The 25,904-nt window shown below is 46.1% G+C and overlaps 1 protein-coding gene across 1 annotated transcript in view; it reads right to left on the bottom strand.

Annotated features, from left to right (window-relative positions):
- LOC146693095 (protein NLRC3-like) overlaps window positions 1-21,358 on the bottom strand; it is a 37,532-nt gene extending 16,174 nt beyond the window's left edge. Inside the window, exons 1-3 of the mRNA XM_085433459.1 lie at window positions 21,202-21,358; window positions 17,228-17,385; window positions 396-680 (exon numbers count right to left, since the gene is read on the bottom strand). Coding sequence (XP_085289585.1) covers window positions 396-680; window positions 17,228-17,267 — 325 coding nt within the window. The 5' untranslated portion in view covers window positions 17,268-17,385; window positions 21,202-21,358. The remainder of the gene's footprint in view (window positions 1-395; window positions 681-17,227; window positions 17,386-21,201) is intronic.
- Window positions 21,359-25,904: the final 4,546 nt, after the last annotated feature.

The raw sequence follows: 25,904 nt of genomic DNA, 5'->3' as shown, positions 1-25,904 counted from the left end.
CAATAACCTCAGTTTGATCTGAATTAAGAAGCAGAAAGTTAGCGGCCATCCAGGTCTTTATGTCTTTAAGACATTCCTGCAGTTTAACTCATTGGTGTGTGTTATCTGGCTTCATGGACAGATAGAGCTGGGTGTCATCTGCATAGCAGTGTAAATGTATGCTATGTCTTCTAATGATACTGCCTAAGGGAAGCATGTATAATGTAAACAGAATTGGTCCTAGCACTGAACCCTGTGGAACTCCATAATTAACCTCAGTGTGTGAAGAGGACTCTCCATTTACATGCACAAACTGGAGTCTATTAAATAGATATGATACAAACCACTGCAGCATGCTCTTATCCCTCTAATAGAAGATTATTGATTGATTATTGAGAAGATGCCATCAACCTCACCGTGCTTAGCTGATGGACCGGAGCATAAACCCAGCTGAGAGGAGAGAGTTGGATCTCTGGTCTGAAGATGTCTGATCATTATGCCGCTGGCTTTGTCTCCTTTCTTCTTCACTGCGTCAATGATACAGCGTGCCTTATCTGCTGTAACCCGGTTCTTCTCCATAATGCTCTCTTTCTCCAAATCATTAAACACACCTTCTGCAACCAGGGCCTCGAGGAGCTGTATGAGGATTTCTTTTGACACCCTCCACACAAACTCTGTCCGCATTTTCCCAAGCTTCTCCTCTACAGGAAGGAGACATAAACATGCATCACACTCAGAAATCTGCACACATTGAATATGAGCCACTGATCACTCACTCTTCAATATGAGTGAACTCTGGTAACATTTCTTAACTCCCCACATGTCCTAAATTTGTTTCCCTGTGATTTATTTACTGCTTCCTGACCAGTTGCTCAAAACTTCGTAGCAACTTTAGAGTCAAGCATTTTCTGGTTAAAGTGAACAACTGTGAGGGGCCGAATAAGAAAAGACTGATTATTTTTAGACCTTTTATCATCATTGTGCGGTTTCTTGCACAGGGAAGTCAAAGGAGCTTGCAAAGAAAAGCGTCTGGACTTCTTTAAGTTGCTTGAAGACGTTTCACCTCTCATCCGAGAAGCTTCTTCAGTTCTAAGGTCAAATGGTGGAGAGTCCCAGATATAAACCTAGTGGGAGTTTCCCCCCACAGAGGGACAAAAGGACCCCCTGATGATCCTCTAATCGCCTGAGCCAAGGTGTGAAACTGGGTGTGGGTCCCAATCAGCCAGGGTTTCGGGTGTGTTCATTGTGAAACCTGGCCCCACCTTATCATGCGAATTCCTGAGGTCAGCTGGCCCAGGATGTGAGTGGGCGTTAAGGCGTCTGGGAAGGATCTCAAAACTGGATTATAGATGGCAGAGAGTTGGTGTCGTAAACCCCGCCTCTGTTCAAAGATGGTCGCTCACAGTGGACATAGATGGCTTCTTTCACTCCTCTTTCAAACCATCTGTCCTCTCTGTCCAAAATGTGAACATTGGCATCCTCGAAAGAGTGACCTTTGACCTTTAGATGCAGATGGACTGCTGAGTCTTGTCCTGTGGAGGTGGCTCTTCTGTGTTCTTCTGTTCTTCTTCTGTGCCACCATCTTTGACCGTAGAACTGAAGAAGCTTCTCGGATGAGAGGTGAAAGGTCTTCAAGCAACTTAAAGAAGTCCAGATGCTTTTCTTTGCAAGCTCCTTTGACTACGATGACCTGGATGACTGAGAACCTTCACAGACATCTTGCACAGGGAAATTAGGTAGCTGGAACACAAAGCGCTTTTCTAGTCCCTAAGGACCCCAAAGCGCTTCACACTACATTCAGTCATTCACCCATTCACACACTGGTGATGGCAGCTACATTGTAGCCACAGCTGCCCTGGGGCGCACTGACAGAGGCGAGGCTGCCGGACACTGGCGCCACCGGGCCCTCTGACCACCACCAGTAGGCAAACATGGGGTTAGTATCTTGCCCAAGGATATTTGGCATCTATACATATATGTGAGTAAACTATATACATGGTGTATGTGTAGAAACATTGAAACAGAAACTTTGTGGGGCTGTATACAAGGGCAGTTATATAATATAATAAATAAATAAGGGTGGAGGGGCTATGGTCATTTAGGGTGGGGATGGTAATTCCACTGAGACCAAAATATTGTATATGGGATGGCAGCAAAATAGTTGATCAATAGCAAAATATAGAAGAAAAACACACAGTTTAAATTCTGACAACGTCTCAAGAGTAAAGAGCTTTCTGTGAAAGGCTGGATTTTAGGTTGTAGTTATATTAATGGAGCAGATTCAAACTCACAATGAGCAGCTACCTGAACGCTACTCCAACAGAGATCAGTTATCTTGTTAATAATTTTGCCTCCTCACTATGTACAACTCTGGATACTGTAGCTCCTGTGAAAACGAAGGCCTCTAATCAGAAGTACCTGACTCCGTGGTATAATTCTCAAACACGTAGCCTAAAGCAGATGACTCGTAAGCTGGAGAGGAAACGGCGTGTCACAAATTTAGAGGATCATCATTTAGCCTGGAGAAATAGTTTGCTGCTTTATAAGAAAGCCCTCCGCAAAGCCAGAACATCTTACTATTCATCACTGATTGAAGAAAATAAGAACAACCCCAGGTTTCTCTTCAGCTCTGTAGCCAGGCTGACAAACAGTCAGAGCTCTTTTGAGCCAACCATCCCTTTAACGTTAACTAGTAATGACTTCATGAACTTCTTCACAAATAACATTTTAACCTTTAGAGAAAAATTCAAAATCATCTCACAGATGTAACATTATCTACACATACTTTCAGTACCATTGATATTCATTTATGTCATGATTCGGCTGTGTGGCAGGCAGGAAGTGGACCCAAAAGCAAGCTCACAGAGGCAGGAATGAACTCAAAACAGCTTTTATTGCTGGAGGGAAACGGCGAAACAAACTGATAAGAAACTACACTGGGAAGCAACACACTAGCACACAGAGAAACACACGGCCATGAATGAGGGAGAATGCGACACCGAACAGAGGGAGACGCAGACATAAATAAACAGAGGTTTAACGAGAGAAGTGGGAGCACACGGGGAACACAGCAGACACAGATAATCGTAACGAGACAGGGCAGGAGTGAACACAACATGACGCATACTGACGAGAGACTGTCAAAGTAAAACAGGAAGTACACAGAGGTTCAGACAGGAGGAGAGAGAGAGAGAGCACAGACATAACGGGCTGGGTAAAACATTGAATGAAACACAAGGAGGGGAGACGAGGGCTCACAGATACATAGGGCACACAGGGGGTAAAAGGCACAAGGGGAAATCAAATAAGGAACAACTGAACAGAGCAACCCAGGAACCATGGCCTAAATGAAGAACAAAATACAAGAATACATGAAAACTAAGAATGCTGGGCCAACATGGCCTAGGATCATGACATTTAGATGCTTTTTCTCCAATTGATCTTTCTGAGTTAACTTCAGTAATTACTTCCTCCAAACCATCAACGTGTCTTTTAGTGTCATGGCAAAAGGGATGAGCCGTGTGAGAAAAATAAAGGAGGATCCATGTTTAGAAGGGTTAAAGAAATCTGAGCTGGCAGCAAATACTTCATGAACGTGCACACTGTCCGTTGTTCAGCTGCCGTTTGTCTCTGAACTGAAGCTTCGGACATGCACACCTACAGTGGGGAAAAAAAGTATTTAGTCAGCCACCGATTGTGCAAGTTCCCCCACTTAAAATGATGACAGAGCTCAGTAATTTGCACCAGAGGTACACTTCAACTGTGAGAGACAGAATGTGAAAAAAAAATCCATGAATCCACATGGTAGGATTTGTAAAGAATTTATTCGTAAATTAGGGTGGAAAATAAGTATTTGGTCACCTCAAACAAGGAAAATCTCTGGCTCTCACAGACCTGTAACGTCTTCTGTAAGAAGCTTTTCTGTCCCCCACTCGTTACCTGTATGAATGGCACCTGTTTGAACTCATCATCTGTATAAAAGACACCTGTCCACAGCCTCAAACAGTCAGACTCCAAACTCCGCCATGGCCAAGACCAAAGAGCTTTCGAAGGACACCAGGAAAAGTATTGTAGACCTGCACCAGACTGGGAAGAGTGAATCTACAATAGGCAAGCAGCTTGGTGTGAAAAAATCAACTGTGGGAGCAATCATCAGAAAATGGAAGACATACAAGACCACTGATAATCTCCCTCGATCTGGGGCTCCACGCAAGATCTCATCCCGTGGGGTCAAAATGATCATGAGAACGGTGAGCAAAGATCCCAGAACCACACGGGGGGACCTGGTGAATGACGTGCAGAGAGCTGGGACCAAAGTAACAAAGGTCACCATCAGTAACACACTACAACGGCAGGGAATCAAATCCCGCAGTGCCAGACGTGTTCCGCTGCTGAAGCCAGTGCATGTCCAGGCCCGTCTGAAGTTTGCCAGAGAGCACATGGATGATACAGCAGAGGATTGGGAGAATGTCATGTGGTCAGATGAAACCAAAGTAGAACTTTTTGGTATAAACTCAACTCGTCGTGTTTGGAGGAAGAAGAATACTGAGTTGCATCCCAAGAACACCATACCTACTGTGAAGCATGGGGGTGGAAACATCATGCTATGGGGCTGTTTTTCTGCCAAGGGGACAGGACGACTGATCCGTGTTAAGGACAGAATGAATGGGGCCATGTATCGTGAGATTTTGAGCCAAAACCTCCTTCCATCAGTGAGAACTTTGAAGATGAAACGAGGCTGGGTCTTCCAACATGACAATGATCCAAAACACACCGCCCGGGCAACAAAGGAGTGGCTCCGTAAGAAGCATTTGAAAGTCCTGGAGTGGCCTAGCCAGTCTCCAGACCTCAACCCCATAGAAAATCTGTGGCGGGAGTTGAAAGTCCGTGTTGCTCAGCGACAGCCCCAAAACATCACTGCTCTCGAGAAGATCTGCATGGAGGAATGGGCCAAAATACCAGCTACTGTGTGTGCAAACCTGGTAAAGACCTATAGTAAATGTTTGACCTCTGTTATTGCCAACAAAGGTTATGTTACACAGTATTGAGTTGTATTTTTGTTATTGACCAAACACTTATTTTCCACCCTGATTTACGAATAAATTCTTTACAAATCCTACCATGTGGATTCATGGATTTTTTTTTCACATTCTGTCTCTCACAGTTGAAGTGTACCTCTGGTGCAAATTACTGACCTCTGTCATCATTTTAGGTGGGGGAACTTGCACAATCGGTGGCTGACTAAATACTTTTTTGCCCCACTGTATGGTGCATTCAGGGGGCATAGGAAATCTCATACACAAACCTAACCCTGTTATACAATCCAAGTGCAGGCACTCATGGAGGTGCGAAGGAGGTTTATTGAAAAGTAAAACACAAGGTGAAAATGGCAAACGAGACTAAAGATAATCTGAACTGGGACAAACTAAACTACTAAACAGCAAACATGAACACGAACATGACGGAGGATGAATGGAGGCATAGGAAGGTGGACGGCAGGGAAAACACACGATGGATTCACAGGAGATTCATAGGAGAAAAACAGACAGACCAGTCACTAGAACGTGAGAAGACACGATTTAAATACATACAAATATATAAGTAAAACATTAACTCATGGTCTTATGAACGCTCTAGGTATTACAGGTACTGCACTACAGTGGTTTGTATCATATCTACCTAATAGACTCCAATTTGTGCATGTAAAGTCTTCTTCACACACTGAAGTTAATTATGGAGTTCCACAGGGTTCAGTGTAGTGATGTTCGATTCGTGAACGAATCGTTCAATACTCGAGAATCACTTTACTGACTCGTGAATCATGATTCACAAGCTCAACTGACTCACTGACTCATCCCTGTTGCTATTAGCAAACTAATTCCATTAGTAGAAATATATCTAGCTTATAATTAAAATTGTGGGGGGAAAAACAACAGCCAGTTTCATAACAAAAGCATTTCTGCTCTGAACTGGAAGAAAATAGCTCCTCGGTTCAGAGTAGCATCGCGCTGCTAACATGCTAACAACACATTTGAGCTACTCACCCCCTCGCTTCCTGTGCTGAATCGTAAGCATAAGCGAATCACTCAGGACTCGCTCACCCCCTCCCTCCTGTGCTGAATCAAAGAGCGAACGAATCACTCAGGAGTCACTAACCCCCTCCCTCCTGTGCTGAATCATAGGCTGTGTCCCAATTCAGGGTCTGCACGATTGAAGTACGCATTTTAAGTGCGGTTACGTCACCGCCACGCGACGACGGCTGTCCCAATTCGAAGTGTACTTCAAATGCATACTCCAAATGCGCCGTCGATTTCCCCAAATATCAAGCGTGGTCCGGTGCACGCTTCGTGGTCCCATATATCCCACAATTCATAGCGCGGCGGTGGGTGTGGAGAATTTTGCCGCAAAATACGGCAGAAGGGAGCAGCCGAAGAAGTTTTTTTCCCCCCAAACTTTATTGAAATTATAAAGCGAACAGTCAGTCATTACAGTTCAGTTTGTACAGTAGACATACAAGGCAAATAAGAGTAACAATATACAGTACAATGAAATAAGAAGGATGAATAAATAAAGGAAAAAAAAAAGGGGGGGGGGGGGGTGACAGACTTCATAACAACTTTGTACTCGAAAGTTGTGACAGCTCATTCATTAAACATTTCTGAATGAATTTCAATCAATGATAAACCTTTTTTATTGGAAGTTAATTTAAGAGAGTTTAAGTAATGTTTAATTTCAATCAAAAACAAATTAAATGATGGGGTTGAGTTTTGAAATTTACATTTATGTATATGGAATTTCCCTAATAAGATGGAGCGGCCGAAGAGTGAACTGTCAAAAGTGCTGAATATGACGTCACTTATTTATGTGCGAATGTTTAATAATTAAAGTCAGCCACAAACACAACAAGCTGAAAGTCAGTGATATATGTATATATATGTATATATATGTGTGTATGTATATATATGTGTGTATATATATATATATATATGTGTGTGTATACATATATATATATATATATATATACTGTATATATATCAGTGGTAACAGTGGTCCCCGTGGTAATCGGAGCACTAGGTGCGGTGACTCCCAAGCTAGGCGAGTGGCTCCAGCAGATCCCGGGAACAACATCGGAGATCTCTGTCCAGAAGAGCGCAGTCCTGGGAACAGCTAAGATACTGCAGGACCCTCAAGCTCCCAGGCCTCTGGTAGAGGACCCGAGCTTGAAGGATAAACCGCCCGCAGGGGCGTGCTGGGTGTTTTTTTTTCCATAATAATCTGACAATACTATAGGGCGCCATTTTCGGGGTCTACGAATCGAAACAACATACTGTGTTGGAACAACGACTACAAGAAAGATGCTTAAAAGCAGCTCAAAAGAGAATGAACTGTATAGAGACCGATTTCGTTCAGAGGCGAAGCGGCGGTACTTGCAGAAAATAGCCTGCATTGGAAATGTGGACCCGTATGAAATACGGCCGTGGAGTAGAAACCCTGAAGACCAACCGCTATTGACGTAGCCTGACATATTTTCGTACCTTGTCTGTGGAGTCAGCGCCTACAAGTCGTCATTCAAACAAAGGTAAGTCAGCTCGAGTACTGCGAGTGAAATGCGTTTGATTTCCTTGCAAACATTCAGATTAGTGCAGCATAAATTCATTCATGAGGGGAAATTACAGTGAGAACATGTGGAGGCTGTTAGGTGAATAACATAGTGAGTTCAGTGCATTGATGAGACACTGTCCTGAAGGATTTAGTTATTCTTTATGGTTAAAGAAATTGCACTAATTTATTCATATTTATTATAAATAATCCTAATTATACATCTTGCTTCCATGTTTGTATCCTGTGTCACTAAAAATACATTTTAGTTTAGTTTTATACATTGATTAATGACCTGCAGAATCTCCTTATCATATTAAGTGATTCCTAATTGTCACTTTATGCTTTCTCCATCTTGAAAGTGATTACATCCTTGCATTACATACTTTAGGTTCATTTTCTGCAGGCAGGTTTCTGACAGAGAACAGGCAGATTTACACTATAACGTGCAGCGTTCTATAGATGGACACATAAAGAAATGAAAAATTACACGTATGTGCTAACTTTCTAAACACTTTGTTACATTTATGATAAAGTAGATTAAACACATTTGTGTCGGCCTTGGCTCATAGTTCTTGTCTTTAAATGAACTTTGTCTGTGTGTGTTTCAGGTCCTGCACTCTCAAAGACTGAATGAACCAGCATTGCAGCCATGGGTCACTGTGAGCATCACAGGAAAGGTTGAAGACGCCCGCTGCACCTGCATGGACGGAGTCGTGGGGACCTGCAGCCACGTCACTGCTCTTCTGTTATGTAGAAGCAACAGTGCTGATCTGTGGCACAAGGACTGTTACAGATGAACCTGCATACTGTGATCCAAAATCCGATCCCCTCTCGTTGGACACGAGACATGCTGGTAAAAGTTTGGCATGACTTGTCTGAGGTTCGCTTTGTTAAAGTCTCCTGCTACAATGAGGGCTGCGCCCGGGTCCTTGTTTTGAAGCGAGCTCAGCACATCATGTAATTCGGACAAAGCCATACCTGTGTCCGCTTGGGGTGGGATGTAGACCGCCGTGGCGATGACCGAGGTGAACTCACGGGGCAGATAGAAAGGGCGGCACTTAATGCTCAGGAACTCCAGATGTGGCGAGCAGCCGCTGGAGTAGAAATGCTCCTGGCATCACACCACTTTCTGTTTACCATGAAACACACTCCTCCACCTTTGGTTTTGTTCGACTCTGCCATTCTGTCCACGCGGAGCACAAAGAATGAATCCGACGGAGTTACGGCCTGGTCCGGCACGGTGGGGGTCAGCCATGTCTCCGTGAAACATAGAAGGTAGTTCTGCAAAATCACTCAGTAGGATGTTTGTTCTAATTTGCTATGACCTCAGAGCGCATCGAAAATAAAACTAATAGGCTATAAAGAGTGATATGAAAATATTTAGAACTTACTGGAATGAAAATGTCTGGAGCACCAACAGATATCTGGAGATGGGAGAGAACTGCACGTCAGCTCGTCTCACAGCTGCTATCCAGGCTAGACGCCTTCGTTTGCTAACATCGATACACGAGCTGCCTCGTGTTGCTTCCAGGTTGGGAAAGAATGAAAAGATAAACAATTTTCAAGCTTATTCTCTTGCCGGTCGTGTGATCGAACATTGCAGCCGACCACACGGCAAATACGAACCATGGCTGTTGTGTGTGCCTTCGCTCCCTTTTCACTTGCGCTAGACCCCCAAAATGGAGGATCGGGCCAAAATCCTTTCCACGCCCACCCCCGTGACATCACGCTCCAAAGCCCTATAATATTGGCCATATTATATTTACAATACCACAGTGAGATGACTTTAGTCTCATGAACAACATTAACTAATTGTTATTTACTAACTAATCTTAAATGGCTGTTCAGCACAGAAATGAACCCCAACAATCATGTTTCACAGTCCCGTGGTCTCAGCCTCAGATACTCAACTAAAGTGATGTCATGACAAAAATGAATGACCAACAAAACATTTTTCTCCTTCATTTCTGTCAATCAAAGCTGTATGTAACGTGTCTCGCGGTTAGTATCATGGTTACTAGGCAACCTGAACAGCGTGACGAAGCGTATACCGTCCCATTTCACAAGCCTCTCACTTCCGCACTTCTCGTACTTATAGTACGCACCGTACGTAGTACGCGTAGTGCGCGTACTTCAAGCGTGCAGACCCTGAATTGGGACACAGCCATAGAGCGAGCGAACGAATCACTCACTCACCCCCTCCCTCCTGGCTCACAGCTTCTTCTTCTTCTTGGTTGGCAACCAATGTTAAGGCGCATTACCGCCCCCTGGCTCACAGCGCAGTGGACATTTAGATGAGAAAATATATATTTAACACACTTAAGGAAAATACTAATAAAATACAAATAAACAAAATAAATGTTTATTAAGCAATTTTGATAGGAAATTGTTGTCACGGCTGGTGGAGTGAGCCGTGTGGAGTGGAGGAAAAGGAGGACCCAAGATGCAGCAAACTGATGATATGAGTGACGTTTATTTACAGGGTGGTAGTGGCAAAAACAGGCAATGAAGCATGAGTAATTACAAAGGGAAACCTAAACTGGGAGAAACTAAGTGACAAACCTGGGACCATACCAAAAGGGTGCAGGGCAGAGAGACGCAGAGACAGGAACACCATAGAACGCAGAGACACACGGATGAATGCAGACGAACCGACAACGAACACAGTTGTCACCCACTAAATATACACACACAAGGTAATCAGGTAATCACACACAGGAGGGAAGAACAGCTGATCTGAATACACATGATGACTGGAGGACACAAGTTGAACACAATGACAACAGACACAGACTTTCAGAACAAAACAGGAAATCTAGAACCCGAACCGGACACAAGGGGGGAGGACACAGAATAACTAGAACAGAGGGAAATAATCACAAAACACAAAACGCTGGGTCAACGACCCAGGACCATGACAGTACCCCCCCCTCCAAGGGCTGGCTCCAGACAGCCCAAAACAAAAACAGACGACCAACCCAGGGTGGGCGGCGGGGGCCCAGGACGGAGGGACCAACACCGAACAAAACAAGCTCCAGCGAACCGAGGGAATTGTCCAAAACAAAAACACACATGCTGGAGCACGAGAACAAAACACAGTTCAGGAGGCCGGCCCGGAGGCTGACAACTCAGAAGTCCAGGACAGTTCATCTTCTGAGGCCGGCCACGTCGGCGACACAGCTCCGAAAGCCGACCGAGCGGAAGGCAGCGGTGGCGGAGCGGAGGCAGTTCAGGGGGCTGACCGTGCACACGGCAGCGGCGGCGACGGGGAAACCGTTCAGGCGGCCGACCATGCGGACAGCAACGACGGCGACGAGGAAACCGTTCAGGCGGCCGACCGTGCAGACAGCAACGGCGGCGATGACACAAGTCTGGAGGCCGACCGCGCGGAAGGCAGCGGCGGCATCTAGGAGGTCGTCCATATTGACGATGACGCTCCACCAGCGGCCTGGCAGATGACCGCCGATGTCGAGGCGGTAGTTCGGGACCCGAAGGTGGCGTGGCCGTCGCAGCACCAGACGAGGCCGAAGCAGAGGCTGGACCAGGCGAGGCCGAAGCAGAGGCTGGACCAGGCGAAGCTGAAGCCGATGCCGAAGCCGGGCCAGGCGAAGCTGAAGCCGATGCCGAAGCCGGGCCAGGCGAAGCTGAAGCTGATGCCGAAGCCGGGCCAGGCAAAGCTGAAGCTGATGCCGAAGCCGGGCCAGGCGAGGCAGATGATGATGCTGCAGCCGGGCCAGGCGAGGCAGATGATGATGCTGCAGCCGGGCCAGGCGAGGCAGATGATGATGTTGCAGCAGGGGGCTGGACGGGCTCCTCGGGCCCTCCAGCTGACGAGTCTTGGGGCTGGACAGGCTCCTCGGGCCCTCCAGCTGACGAGTCTTGGGGCTGGACGGGCTCCACGGGCTCCTCGGGCCCCCCCAGGAGGCGAAGCAGGAGGCTGGACGGGCTCCTCGGGCCCCCCAGCAGGCGAAGCAGGAGGCTGGACGGGCTCCTCGGGCCCCCCAGCGAAAACAGTCTCTGGACCAGTGGGCACCGGGGCCCCTGGAACATACAGGTCAGAACCAGTAGGCGCGCGGGCCTCTGGCAGGCACAGTTCAGAACCAGCAGGCGCACGGGCCTCTGGCAGGCACAGTTCAGAACCAGCAGGCGCGCGGGCCTCTGGCAGGCACGGGTCAGAACCAGCAGGCGCGCGGGCCTCTGGCAGGCACAGTTCAGAACCAGCAGGCGCACGGGCCTCTGGCAGGCACGGGTCAGAACCAGCAGGCGCGCGGGCCTCTGGCAGGCACGGGTCAGAACCAGCAGGCGCACGGGCCTCCGGCAGGAACGGGTCAGAACCAGCAGGCGCACGGGCCTCTGGCAAACACAAGGCAGACTGCAGCTGCACGGAGCATTGACTCAGCTCAGGCAGCGACAGCCGGATGCAGTCCTCAGCTGGCTTCTTAACTTCCAGGGGTCCAGAGTCGATCAGGGGCTGGAACCCAGCCTCTGGGGAGGCCCTGGAGTGCGTCACAGTCTCTGTACTGGCCAGCTGTTAATTAAGTTTGCAGATGACACCACGGTGATTGGCCTCATCAGTGACAACGATGAGGCCGCCTACAGGGAGGAGGTGGATCGTCTGGCTGAGTGGTGCGACACAAACAACCTGCTGCTTAACACCGAGAAGACCAAGGAGCTCATCGTGGACTACAGGAGGAATGCTGACCCACATCCACCCATCCACATTAAGGGGACGGCTGTGGAGCGTGTGAGCAGCTTCAAGTTCCTGGGAGTCCACATCTCCGAGGATCTCACCTGGACGACCAACTGCTCCAAGCTGGTCAAGAAGGCTCACCAGCGCCTCTTCTTCTTGAGGACTCTGAGGAAGAACCACCTGTCCTCAGACATCCTGGTGAACTTCTATCGCTGCACCATCGAGAGCATCCTGACCAACTGTATAACAGTCTGGTACGGGAACTGCTCTGCCTCGGACCGGAAGGCGTTGCAGAGGGTCGTGAAAACTGCCCAGCGCATCGCCGGAGCACCACTTCCTGCCACAAAAGACATCTACAGGAAGCGGTGTCTGAAAAGGGCTGGGAAAATCATCAGAGACCCCAGTCACCCATCACATGGACTCTTCACCCTCCTGCCCTCTGGGAGGCGCTACAGGAGCCTCCGGACTAAGACCACCAGGTACCGGAACAGCTTCTTCCCCACAGCTGTCAGACTCCTGAACTCTGCCTCCTGACATCTGACCCACGTTAACTCATGGACTGAACATACACACACACACACACAATGGACAACTGTACCCTCAAACACACAATAATAACATGGAGTGAACCACCACTCACAACCACTAGCACTTTATATAGCCTCTGTAGAAATTATCCACACCCTCACTTACCTTAACTGCACTACTGTATAGCCCTGTGTAAACAATCATTCTGTACATATGATAATTTTTAACCCTACAACTGTTTACAACTTGCATAGTTCCCATTTCTGTATAGCTGTATATCTCAGATTCCTGTAAAGTTATTTATTTCATATTCTGTATAGTTTTTCATATTTATATTCTGTCCATATCCTGTACATAGCTTGTACTCACTACAGCCTGTACATACTTATAGTTATAGAATATTCACAACATACTTCATACCGTGTACATTATAACATAATAGACCCATTTCTGTAATATACTTACATATCTATATTATTGCTAATATATATTGTAATATATCTATATCACTAAGCACTTCTGGATGGATGCAAACTGCATTTCGTTGCCCTGTACCTGTGCATGTGCAATGACAATAAAGTTGAATTCTATTCTATTCTATTCTGTTGGGGACTGATTACTGCGTTATGTGGTGTGTCTCTCTGCTTGACATGAACAGGTGAAAAATAGTTCTTTTCAGGTTGGATGGACTTAACCTGTTGTACAGGAGGAGTTGGTGAAGATGATGGCTGAGCGGCTAACTGAGCTAGTGGCTGCTGGGCAGCTAACTGAGCTACCGGCAGGGCAGCCGACTCAAAAAACACAGCCCCGGAATAAACAGACACACAGTCCAAAACAGAAAAAGGGTCCTTTTCACTCACCACAGCTGGCAGTTCCAAAGTCCTAGTCTTCGGCTGTGGGGTGATGCGCCGACGGCGCGATCGTCGCTTCCTCCCGGGCAAAGCCTCCGGCTGGCCAGGCAAAACCTCCGGCGGGCCGGGCAAAACCTCCGGCGGGCAAAACCTCCGGCGGGCCGGGCAAAATCTTCGCCGCCGGGCTGAGTTGGGAAGCGGTAGCGGCTGGTGGGTGAAGGTGCAGTTCGTTGAGTATGAAGTCCTGTGCGAGCGGGTGAAGAGAGTCCAGCAGCCAGGAGTGAGCAGAGATGAGCTGCTGTAGCCTGGCTTCTACAGCGCGGAGACACTCTTCCCCCTCATGCTCGAGCCATAGGTTAACCAACCTGGAAACAGAGTCAATTAGTTCCTCCCGAAGCTCCTCGGGAGGTGCGGATGCCGCTGGGTCCATGTCTGGTCGGCTCGTACTGTCACGGCTGGCGGAGTGAGCCGTGTGGAGTGGAGGAAAAGGAGGACCCAAGATGCAGCAATCAATCAATCAATCAATCAAAGCTTTATTCGTCACATGCAGGTTGCCCTGCAGTGAAATGGGACCCCCCCCCCCCCGACCTTACACATATAGCACAAACATTACATGGGGATACAGGTCGGAGATTGGTAGAATCAGGAAAAAACATTGAAATGTACACTACAGTGGGGAAAGTACAAGAGGAAAAAAGAGACCCCTACTCATGCTGTGCTTCCATGGTAGGACAGCATGAGAACAGGAAACAAAAAAACTCCTTTGCACAAAAAAGCACATAAATGTCCACAGCACAACATTGTGAAGACATGACAAGCCACAGGGGTGGGTGGGGGGTGAGGAGTAATCCGAAGAAACACAGCAGCCACCCTGCACAGCGCTATCATTCCAGCGCGGCACACAGACCCGCCGTGTTCCCTCGCCGGAAACAAGCATCGAAGGCGTTGGAAAGGGAGGGGGGATGAGTGAGTGCCTATCAGTGTAAGTGTATGTGTGTGCGTGTCCATAGTTCAGCAGAGACAGTGTCCTTCGCTCTATCAGGCTAAGTAAACAGTCTGCCAGCCAACCCAGGTGGCCTTCATGGGACGGGAAGAATAGTCATCACACAGTCGTTATCAGGGAGTTGTTTTGGTGGGCTCCAGCCTTGGGCCTAGCAGCTGGCGCCGTGGTGTCCAAATGTTGAATATTGTTGATTTCTCCTTTGTGAGCAGCTCGAATTTAGCCCTCTGACACTGGTCCCTCGATCTCCCGTTGGAGAGCCGCGAGCCTCCCCATGATGGTATCAAACTTCTGTTCCATGGTGTTGTCAGTCTTTTGATTCTGAGACCTCACAACTGCAGTGATCCGTTCCGCGATGTTTTCCAACTGTCGCTCAAGGGTGTCATTTTGAGCAGGCCTTTCTCTGATGTTTCCCCTCATACGCTCAATGGTGTTGTTTTGAGCCTTCACAGCAGCTGTAAGCGTCTCCAAGGTGTTGACCATATTACGTTCGTTGTGAGAGGTCGCGCCTCGTCCCGTCGCTTCGAATCCAGCGGGCAGCCTTGTGGGGGTTTGAACAGCCGGTTCCGCTCTCTTATTTCTCTGATAAACCAGGGCTAAGCCAACGCCGATCAGCATGAACCCTGTTATCATGGTTCCGAATAGGTAGATATCTTCAGCGTCCTCGATCGACAGTCCCGCCAGGAACACGGTCCTCCAGTTCTGCCACCCGTCCATCGTGTAACCGGCAGGGAAAGTCCCTCCAGGGCACTCAGGCTCTCCCGAGCCCAGACTTCTCGTTGGGAAAAGGGTGTCAATAGCACTCAGAGACCAGTTGATCAAATCCATAATTCTCTTTTAGGTTTTAGAGAACGACAGTGAGAGACTGTTCCAGGGAAAGTAAATGCACACAAGACAAGACAAGGACATAGAGGCTAAGCAGGGAAGATAAGGGTGAGGAGGAGAGGAGAAAAGTGCGACCGCCTTAGCTGAGAGCTCAAGTAGAAAGCAAACTGATGATACGAGTGACGTTTATTTACAGGGTGGTAGTGGCAAAAACAGGCAATGAAGCATGAGTAATTACAAACGAAAACCTAAACTGGGAGAAACTAAGTGACAAACCTGGGACCATACCAAAAGGGTGCAGGGCAGAGAGACGCAGAGACAGGAACACCATAGAACGCAGAGACACACGGATGAATGCAGACGAGCCGACAACGAACACAGACCGACACCCACTGAATATACACACACAAGGTAATCAGGTAATCACACACAGGAGGGAAGAACAGCTGATCTGAATACACATGATGACTGGAGGACACAAGCTGAACACAATGACAACAGACACAGACTTTCAGAACAAAACAGGAAATCTAGAACCCGAACCGGACACAAGGGGGGAGGACACAGAATAACTAGAACAGAGGGAAATAATCACAAAACACAAAACGCTGGGTCAACGACCCAGGACCATGACAATTGTTTAATTTTAGAAATGTTTTTGCTCTTTTTTTCTCTATAAAATAGGTGTGTTCTTTTTTTTTAATCATTCGTCTTAGCAGTGGGATTTACATGAAAAGGGAAACAAATTAAGTTTGAGTGAAAATGTAAAATTTTCGCACTCTCTGGTCAACTGACTCAGTGAATCAAATGACTCAAAAAATCCGATTCACTTTGGTGAGTGACTCATTAACACTCGATTCAGTAAAAAGAATCAAATTTACCATCACTAGTTCAGTGCACAGCACAACAATATGGATATACATATTATTGTTCCTAGAGTATTTAAAAGTAGAATGGGAGGCAGAGCCTTCAGTTTTCAGGCCCCTCTTCTGTGGAACCAGCTTCCAGTTTGGATTCAGGAGACAGACACTATCTCTACTTTCAAGATTAGGCTTCAAACTTTCCTTTTTGCTAAAGCATATAGTTAGGGCTGGACCAGGTGACCCTGAATCCTCCCTTAGTTATGCTGCAATAGATGTAGGCTGCTGGGGGATTCCCATGATGCACTGGGTGTTTCTTCTTCTCACTATGTATTAACAGACCTCTCTGCATTGAATCATATCTGTTATTAACCTCTGTCTCTCTTCCACAGCATGTCTGTATCCTGTCTTCCTTCTCTCACCCCAACCAATCACAGCAGATGGCCCCGCCCCTCCCTGAGCCTGGTTCTGCTGGAGGTTTCTTCCTGTTAAAAGGGAGTTTTTCCTTCCCATTGTGCTTGCTCATAGGGGTCATATGATTGTTGGGTTTTTCCTCTGTATGTATTGTTGTAGGATCTGCCTTATAATATAAAGTGCTTTGAGGCGACTGTGTGACTTGGCGCTTTATAAATAAATTTGGACAGAATTGAATTGAATGAATATCTCTTTTAATCCAGATCAGATTTTTTTTCTTCTCAGAGTTTCTATGAGAAAACCGTGTGACACCCTCTATGGAGTTAGCGCATCTCCAGTCCGGCCACCCTGACATTAAGGGTCTGAGTGATGAAGAGCAGCAGGTTCTCCATGGAAACAACAACAGCTATGACTGGGTAGCTTGGACTGCATGTGTTTCTGCCTCATTAACATGTACTGAGACAAACTTATCTCCTACCTGCAGATCCCATCTTCTTCTCCTCTACAGGTCCATCCATCCTTACAACATAAACCTAAGGATGATCCAGTGGGAACTCTAATGCAGAGGTGGATGTCGGTAGAACTGCTGAATGCTCTGATGAGCAGGAAGATGAAGTGCTGATCTCAGCTGAACACCTGTGGGAGATTTTGGAGTGACATGTTAGACAGCATGTTCCACCAGCACCATTATCCAAACACAAAGTAAGCCCACAGGGGTTTTTATTTTAATGGCATTCACACACCAAGAGAGTTCAGATACTTTTAAGTGAACACCATTGAGGCCTGAAACTGGTCTATACATCCCTCCATTCATAATAATGGACTGCATTCATATAGTGCTTTTCTAGACACTCAAAGTGCTTTACAGCACCACTATTCATTCACTCTCACATTCACACACTGGTGGAATGTGAGAGTGGTGGAGGCAAATCACAGTTGTAGCCACAGCTGCGCTGGGGCAGACTGGCAGAAGAGAGGCTGCCATATCGCGCCATCGGCCCCTCCGGCCAACACCAGTAGGCGGTTGGGTGAAGGACACAATGACCAGGACAGACAGAGCTGGGAATCGGACAAGCAACCTTCCGGTTACAAGATGAGCTTCCCAACCCCCTGAACCATGGTCGCTCCATCCATCCATCCATCCATATAATCCAGTGTCCCTTCAGTTATTGTTACTAAGTCCTTATCTTTTTCTTTTTTATGTTTTTAGTTCTTGCCTACCCCGGGCTGTGGAACATCAGTGCCTGAAGACATTAAAATGACTTTAGCTAATAACATGGACCCCCGACCTCCTCCTGCTCCCACATCAGCAAATGAAAATTCCATCCATCCATCCATCTTCTTCCGCTTTTGTCATGGTCCGCTGTGACGGACCGAGTGGAGAATGCGTGTAATGGACCCAGGTGCGTACACGAGTGAGCAGACGGGAGTGAGCTTTAAGAGAAGGCGAGCCTTTAATATGGCTGAAAACAAGGTGTACAAATACAGCAGGGATAACGTGGCTAAACAGAAACCTGAACTGGGAACAAACGATGGTGAGGCTATGGCTTGGAAGACAACAGACCAGGCATGGAAACACGGAGGGTGGGAACACAGACGACGCGACGCAGACTGTATGAAACACAGAGACTAAATACACATGAGGGATGATCAGGGGAAGTGACCACACATGGGAACTCAGCTGACACACATGAACTTAACGACAGCACAGGAGGAGTAAAACTGAATACACTGACAGTGAATGCAGGCCTTCAAAGTAAAACAGGAAACATGAGACATGACCCGGGGAGACATAGTACAGGGGGAGGTGACATAACTGACAGCATGAACTTGACAGTACAAGACACACAGACATAAACACACGAAGGGCAAGGGAGACGTAATGCAGGGGTGATATATACAAATGGCTGGACTACCTTAGAGAACCTAAAATAATAAACATCAAAATAGGCTAAGCATAACACACTGGGTCACACGACCCAGGACCATGACAGCTTTATCCGGGGCCGGGAATTGGCGGGTCATCCCCATCATCCCCAGACTCTGCTTCCTCCTCGGATGAGGTGGGATTGTCAGTGGGATTAAAGAGGTCCTCGAAGTATTCCTTCCACCGCAATTTTCTCAGTCAAAGTCAGCAGCTCTCAGCCAACTATACACAGTGCAGGTAGAGCACCGCTTTCCCCTCCTGAGACTCCTGACGGTTTGCCAGAATCTCTTCGAGGCAGTCTGAAAGTCTTTTTCCATGGCCTCTCTGAACTCCTCCCACACCTGAGTTTTTGCTTCAGCCACTGCCCGAGCCGCATTCTGCTAGGCCTGTCGGTACCTGTCAGCTGCCTCCAAAGTCCCACAGGCTAGCTAAGCCCAATAGGACTCCTTCTTCAGCCTGGTGGCTCCCTTCACCTCTGGTGTCCACCATTTGGTTCGGGTGTTACCACCACGACAGGCACCAACCACCTTCCAGCTGCAGCTCAATGCAGCAGCTTCGGCAATGGAGACGCTGAACATGGTTTGATTGATTGATTGAATCTTTATTTTGAACATTTTGAAAATGTACAAAAAAATAGAATTAAAAGAGACAAATGAACAAAGCAAAACAAAAGGAAAATGGAGCAACCACAACATGGTCCATTCAGACTCAATGTCCCCAGTCTCCCTCGGAATGCTATTGAAGCTCTGCCGGAGGTGTGCGTTGAAGACCTCGCGGACTGGGGCTTCTGCTAGACGTTCCCAGCAAATGAAAATTCAAAGATTTAAATAATCTGACACGAGGCGGAAAAACAATCCAGAAACAGCAGGAATCTGCAAACCTCTCAAATTTGAATTACCCGAGAAGCTTTGGTAGTATGTTAACTGGAACCATAGTCTGGAAAGAGAGATCCCGGTCTCCATAATAATTAGGTTATCGCAGAAGAAACCCTCAGATATGTCAGGAGAAGAGTGGTTTAACCTGCTTTCAGTTTAAGATCAATGAAATGTGTTCAAGTAAAGCAAACGGTGTACCTATTTTTGCTGCGCCTGTTCTGGATCTGTCCTGTGATGTTTGGAAAGCCTGATCTGGATTCATTATGATGAATATTGACTGTGTGCTGGGATAATGTGACTGTTCACATCAACAATAACAGAAAGGGCTTCATCAGGAAGGTAACATATCCACAAAGCCAAAGGTCGCCACTCCAACCCTTCATTTATAACGTTTAACGTGAACATCTGTCTATGATGTTTCAGGGACTCTTTGATCAAACATGTCCATGCTGATTGTCCTCAGCATTACTGTTTTACTGCTGCTTCATTTCTGGAAGTGAAACTTCAGATCTGAGTGGTTTTCTGATAAAGTTCACTTTAGCCTCTCATGTTTGACAGCTGGAGTGTTGTTTATGGTAAAGTGTCAGCAGTCTGTGGTCTCAGTGAGCACTGAGCTTGGTTTGCTGCTGTTCAAAATGAGAGCTGAATGATCAGAGACTCCCAGCAGTGATCCTGAGTCCTGACATGACAGAAAGGGGGGCAGGAACGGCAGTAAGGAGCTAGGAAAAAAGAAGAGCGGTGACAGAAGCACGCCACAGTGAAGATCACATCGTCATATCAGAGTGCTGTGATTGGAGGATCACAGTCTGAGCCTGAAACATAACAGGAATGAACTTCTGTGATCCAATCAGAGGAACAGATCAAACCACGATGGTGGCATCTTTGTCCCACACCGTTGACAGACTGAAGATAAGAGCGTCATAGATGAAGATGGTCTGCTGCAGAGTGAAGCGCTCTCATGTGATCATCAGCTGTGTGAACCAGGAAGTGACAGACGAGGGGCGGAGTCAGAGGGGCGTATGTTGGAGCATAAATATATCTGATAAGGAACAAAGATAAAGATCTGACATTTTCTCTGCTCTCAGCATCAAAGTGAATGCGGAGCTGTAATGTGAGAGACATTAAAACATATCAGAGGCATATTCATAAAAAATCCACATTCGTGATAATTCAATGAGCTACAATTCATTAATATTCCCAAATAAAACATGAAGGATATGCACAAATATGTACACACATGCACTTATTTACCAAGATTATTTTCAGAGTCAGAGTGTCATCTGGAATCTGGGATCAGACTATGTGCTGATGATCTCTGTGGTACAGATGGTCATATTTGCTCCATCCAACAAAGTAACAAAGTATCCGAGTAAACAAAGTATTCTTTATTTTTGCACCACTGAGAAATATAAATATTTCAAAATGATTTCACTAGGTATCTTCTACAGTATGAAGTTTTTTATTAGTGCGTTTGCTCACACCTGGGACTTTGCAAGAGTGCTGGACGCTTTCAGTACTCCAACATTTTTCATGCATCTGTCCCAAAGGATACATTTAATAATTGAAAATTTCAGGCTTTCATGGTTAATATTTCTGTCCTGGTTCACAGTCTGATGCTAACGGACCGATAGAGAATCATCAGAGACTTACCGCAGTGACACCGAGACCTGGTTTCCTGAAGACTGCTGAGGTCGACCGCAGTCTTTCGAGTCCTCCAAGTCCTCTGATCCACAGCTGCTTGTAATCTTGTTGTCTTAAACGGGGGGTGGCTGCCTCGTGTCTCCGTGTGCTTCGCTGAACTATGGAACTGCTGTGACATGAACTCTGACTGTGATGTCTGAGATAAACTCACATGAGCATTCCTCAGCATAGAGGCCAGCATGAAAAATGACTCACAGTCTGGTGGAGAAAAATCAGCAGAGTGAAGAAAACAAAGTGTCTAACAGGACCGAGACACCCTGTCAGCATGAGAGGAGGGAGTCAGTGGAATCACTGAAACATGTATGAGAAAATGAAACAGTCCTACCACACAGAGGTCTCCACAGGAGAAAGTCAACAATCAACATCAACCAGAGTTTGTTTATGTTGATTGTTGACTGTTGACTCTGAGTTTGTGGAAGCTGTTTACTGGAGCAGGGCTCTGAACTCCTCCTCTGTTCTCCTCATCTGACTCTCTGATTAAATCACTCTCCTTCAGGATGTGTCTGGACCTGAAACACGACTGTTCTCCGTCCCACAGATCCTGAGCTGACACAGTGAGGAGCCCTGAGAGGATGAATGTATCCCACTTGGGTGGCATCCACACCACCCACAGAGCTCCGTGAGTCCGATCCACTGAGATGCCTCTCTGACACAGTAATGGCGGTCTGCCTGTCTCACCTCTCAGTGTGCAGTCAGGGACACTCTGTGACTGGTGAGTTTTAACTGTAGTTCCTCTCAATGAAATGGTAAATGGACCGATTCTTATATAGAGCTTTTCTACTTTCACGGGCAGTGTTGGTCAAGTTACTTGAAAAAAGTAATCAGTAACTAATCACTGATTACTGCCCCAAAAGTAATCCCATTACTTTTCTGATTACTTGCTTTCAAAAGTACTTACCGTAAATGTCGGGCTATAAGCCGCTACTTTTTGCACAAGCTTTGAACCCTGCGGCTTTTAGTCAGGTGCGGCTTTTCTATGGATTGTCCGTGATTTTTGTCATATCGTAAGACGATTTGTTTTGTGTGTTCCGCTGTTGTACGGCACTACGTTGCCTGGCGGAAGGATCGGGGTTCAAGAGTGGTATGTTAGTCACATGTCCGTCCGCCAGGCAACGTAGTGCCGTACGAAGTAGCGCGAAAAACAAACTTCAAAGTAGCGCTACGCGTTCAGCGGGAGTCGTGGATGATGAGCGGCGATAAACTTGCAAGTTATGCCCAAAAAGCAAGTTATGCCCAACTCCACCGGTAGATTCTGACAGCGTGGAAAAGTGTGAAAACATCCACGATCACCAACGGATTTTGAAGGGCTGGACTGCTGCATGATGGAGAGGAGGACACCGCCACGGCCCTTCTGAGGGTGTTCGACTCTGACACTGACAATGAGGATTTCTTTGGTTTTGAAAGTGACAACGAAGGAGAGAAGAAGAGTGGATGACGAAGCCATCATGAGCCTGTTTGTATCCGACACTGGAGAAGAGGACTTTGGTGGTTTTAGTGCGTAGGAAGAAGAGAAAGATGGTGGTGAATGACTGACTTTTCTTCTTGTTAAAGCTGTGTCACTGCACCTGAGCCTAAAAGGTAGGCCGAATCTATTGTTCTGGTGTGCTGTAGGTTATTGTTATGTACTACATGTGCAAATATGTACCCATAACTTGTTTTTCAAAATATTAATAAAAGTGATGTCTCCAAACAGCCATCTCTTTCCTGACAATTCCCTTTGTGCATATTCTCTTACATATGATAAGTCAACATTGAAACACCTGCGGCTTTTGGTCAGGTGCGGCTAATGTATGTACAAAACAGGATTTTCCCCTGATTTTAGCTTGTGCGGCTAATATTTAGGTGCGCTTTGTAGTCCGGGAAATACGGTAGTTACTTTTTAAAAACGTAATTTACAACCTGAATAGGTAATAAAGCAGTGCAAACATACTGTTATAAATACTGTTATAAATTAAGCTTAAATAGACATGAAAATAAAAATGAGAATAAGAATTAAAAGTGCTAAGTAGATAGATAGATATATACATGATATATACACGAGTGCAAGTGGTGATCAGCAGCAGCAGTAGTACCTGTGGTGCTGTTAGCACTGTGTGAAGTACTGGTACTGAGTACTAGTAGTGGTATAATAAGTATTTGTTAGCATCTTGGTGGGTCAGAGGCAAACAGGTGAGGTCAGGTGAGTCTGTGGCAGCTCTGTGTGCACTTCTGTTCCACTTCCTGTCTCACACACACTCAGAGGACCAGGTGTGTGTGTGTGTGTGTGTGTGTGTGTGTGTGTGTGTGTGTGTGTGTGTGTGTGTGTGTGTGTGTGTGAAGCTTCATTTTCTCAGGACAAGGCAGGAAGTGCCCCAGGTGCAGCTGAATGAGCACTTCCTGTTGGGAGACGTCAATTTCCTGCAAAGGACGGCGTGCAGCTGGACGATAAAATCACAATAATAAACAAAAAACATCCGAGACAGCCTGAGGCGACCTCGCACAGCATCATCATCATCATCATGACTAAAATTATTATTGTTATTGTTGTTCTTATTAATCATAGTAGTAAAGTATTTTTATTATCATCTTATTTTAATTGTCATTTTATTTATTCTGTTTTCTGTGTTTGTTTTATTTATTTTTAAAGTTCCTGAATATTTATATTTATTTTGTGTTTTTCTCGTGGTTTTATTGACTTTTTGTCAGTTATTTTTTATTTATTTGTTTTACTTTACGTTATTTGATTCATTATACATTTATAAATAATTATTTTTCTATTATTTCTTTATTGTTATCTGTTTTATGTTTTTAAATGTTTTACTTCTTCTTCTTTCTGTAAATATTTGTATTTATTTTCATGATGACTGATGATTATTGATCATTGATTATTGGGGGCATGACCTTCCTGCTGCTGTCTATAGCTACAGTTAATTGGCTGTGTTTGGTCAAACTGCTGCTGCTGACATGAGCAGTGTGCTGCAGGTCAAAGGTCAGACAGGGCTCGCTAAGCTCCTGTGGTCAAACTGAGCCCTGGAATCTGGATACCTGAAGACCTCGGCCTGTTGCCACAGTGACCAGCAGGCCCGGGAGCCCCCCCTTCCTCCTCCTCGTCTGTGGGAATCCTCGGTGTTTGTTCCTCTGAGGGAGCGGAGGAAGACGAGGAGGAGGAAGCCCACTATTTTTATGAATAAAGTTTGTGAATTCAAATACTCAGCTGTGTTCATTGTTTGGCTTCCTGTTTGTAGAGTTTACACTCAAACCTGCCTCAGATGCCTTTAACACCACAGCACACCAGGGCCTGTGGTTTTATTTTAAAATCCTTCACTTTTAAAGCTGCAACAGTGTTAGCTCCTTCACAATAACAGCCTGAATGTCTGAAGCTCCGTTTTGGTGAAGTTCTTGGACTTTATTTGGATGTGTCTGAGTACAGCTCAGAGTCTATGAGTGATAGCCATCTTTAAAATACAGTCTGGACTTTACTTTGAAATTCTGACCCACATCACTCCACACTGTGGTTCACACAGAACCTGGTTTAATTTGGTGTTTTTCAACTCAGTCCTGAAAAAGTTGTGAAACGTTTCAAACATGAATAACAGAGAACATTTTATTCACATTAGAACAAAGAAAACTGAGCTTGGTGGCTGAAAAATGTCTCAGAAAGTTGTAACCAGGCAACATAAACTTGTAAAAGTAGGTGGGACGAAGGAGAAACAGCTGTAGAAACATTTAGCAGCTGAAAAGGTTATTTGGTAGCAGGTCCATACTGTGATTGGGTATAAGAAGAGCATCTTAGATAGAACAGTTTCAGTTTCATCATCTGTAGAATGTCATTTCATCCACAGACAGAAAATCTGGAGGAATCTCTGTGTGCAGGGATCAGTGTTAGATGCTGCTGATGGTGCTGACAGCTGGCACATCTGGAAAGGCTAGTGCTGACAGGAGTGAACAGGTTTTAGAGAAACACCTGCTGCGTGCAGACGTGTTTATCAGGGAAGGCCTTCAGGTTTGAGCCAACACAGCAGAGGGGGGACTGCTGAGAGGTTCGAAGCCTCCGATTGCACTTCTTCCATTAAGAGTCTTGGAGTTATTTTTGACAATGCTTTTAAACTTGATAAACAAATCAGCTCTGTAGTTAAGGGATCTTTTTATCATTTGCGGATTTTAGCCAAAGTCAAGTCTTACCTTTGCAGGAACGATCTAGAAAGAGTGGTCCATGCTTTTATTACTTCACGGCTAGACTACTGCAATTCCCTCTATGCTGGCCTAGATCGTTCCTGTCTACATCGCCTTCAACTGGTGCAGAACGCTGCCGCTCGCCTGTTGACCGGTTCAAAAAAAAGAGACCACATCACTCCGGTTCTCTGCTCTCTCCACTGGCTCCCAGTTGCCTTTAGGATTGATTTTAAAATCTTATTGCTGGCTTTTAAGGTTTTAAATGGCACTGCACCTTCTTACCTGTCAGAACTCCTTAGTACTTATCGCCCCAGGAGATCTTTGAGGTCAGCCGACCTGATGCTTTTAGATGTTCCCAGGTATAAATTAAAGACAAAGGGAGAGAGGGCGTTTGCTGTGGCTGCACCCAGACTGTGGAACAGTTTACCTCCTCACGTCAGACTCTCCAAAAGCCTAGAAACTTTTAAAACCGCTCTTAAAACTCACCTCTTTTCATTGGC

The sequence above is a fragment of the Copadichromis virginalis genome, linkage group LG15 (genome assembly GCF_057382275.1).
Source record: "Copadichromis virginalis isolate Kocher_CV1m ecotype Utaka linkage group LG15, C_Virginalis_male_GT1.1, whole genome shotgun sequence".
In the NCBI taxonomy this organism is placed as follows: domain Eukaryota; kingdom Metazoa; phylum Chordata; class Actinopteri; order Cichliformes; family Cichlidae; genus Copadichromis; species Copadichromis virginalis.
This window is presented reverse-complemented; position numbering and strand designations above follow the sequence as displayed.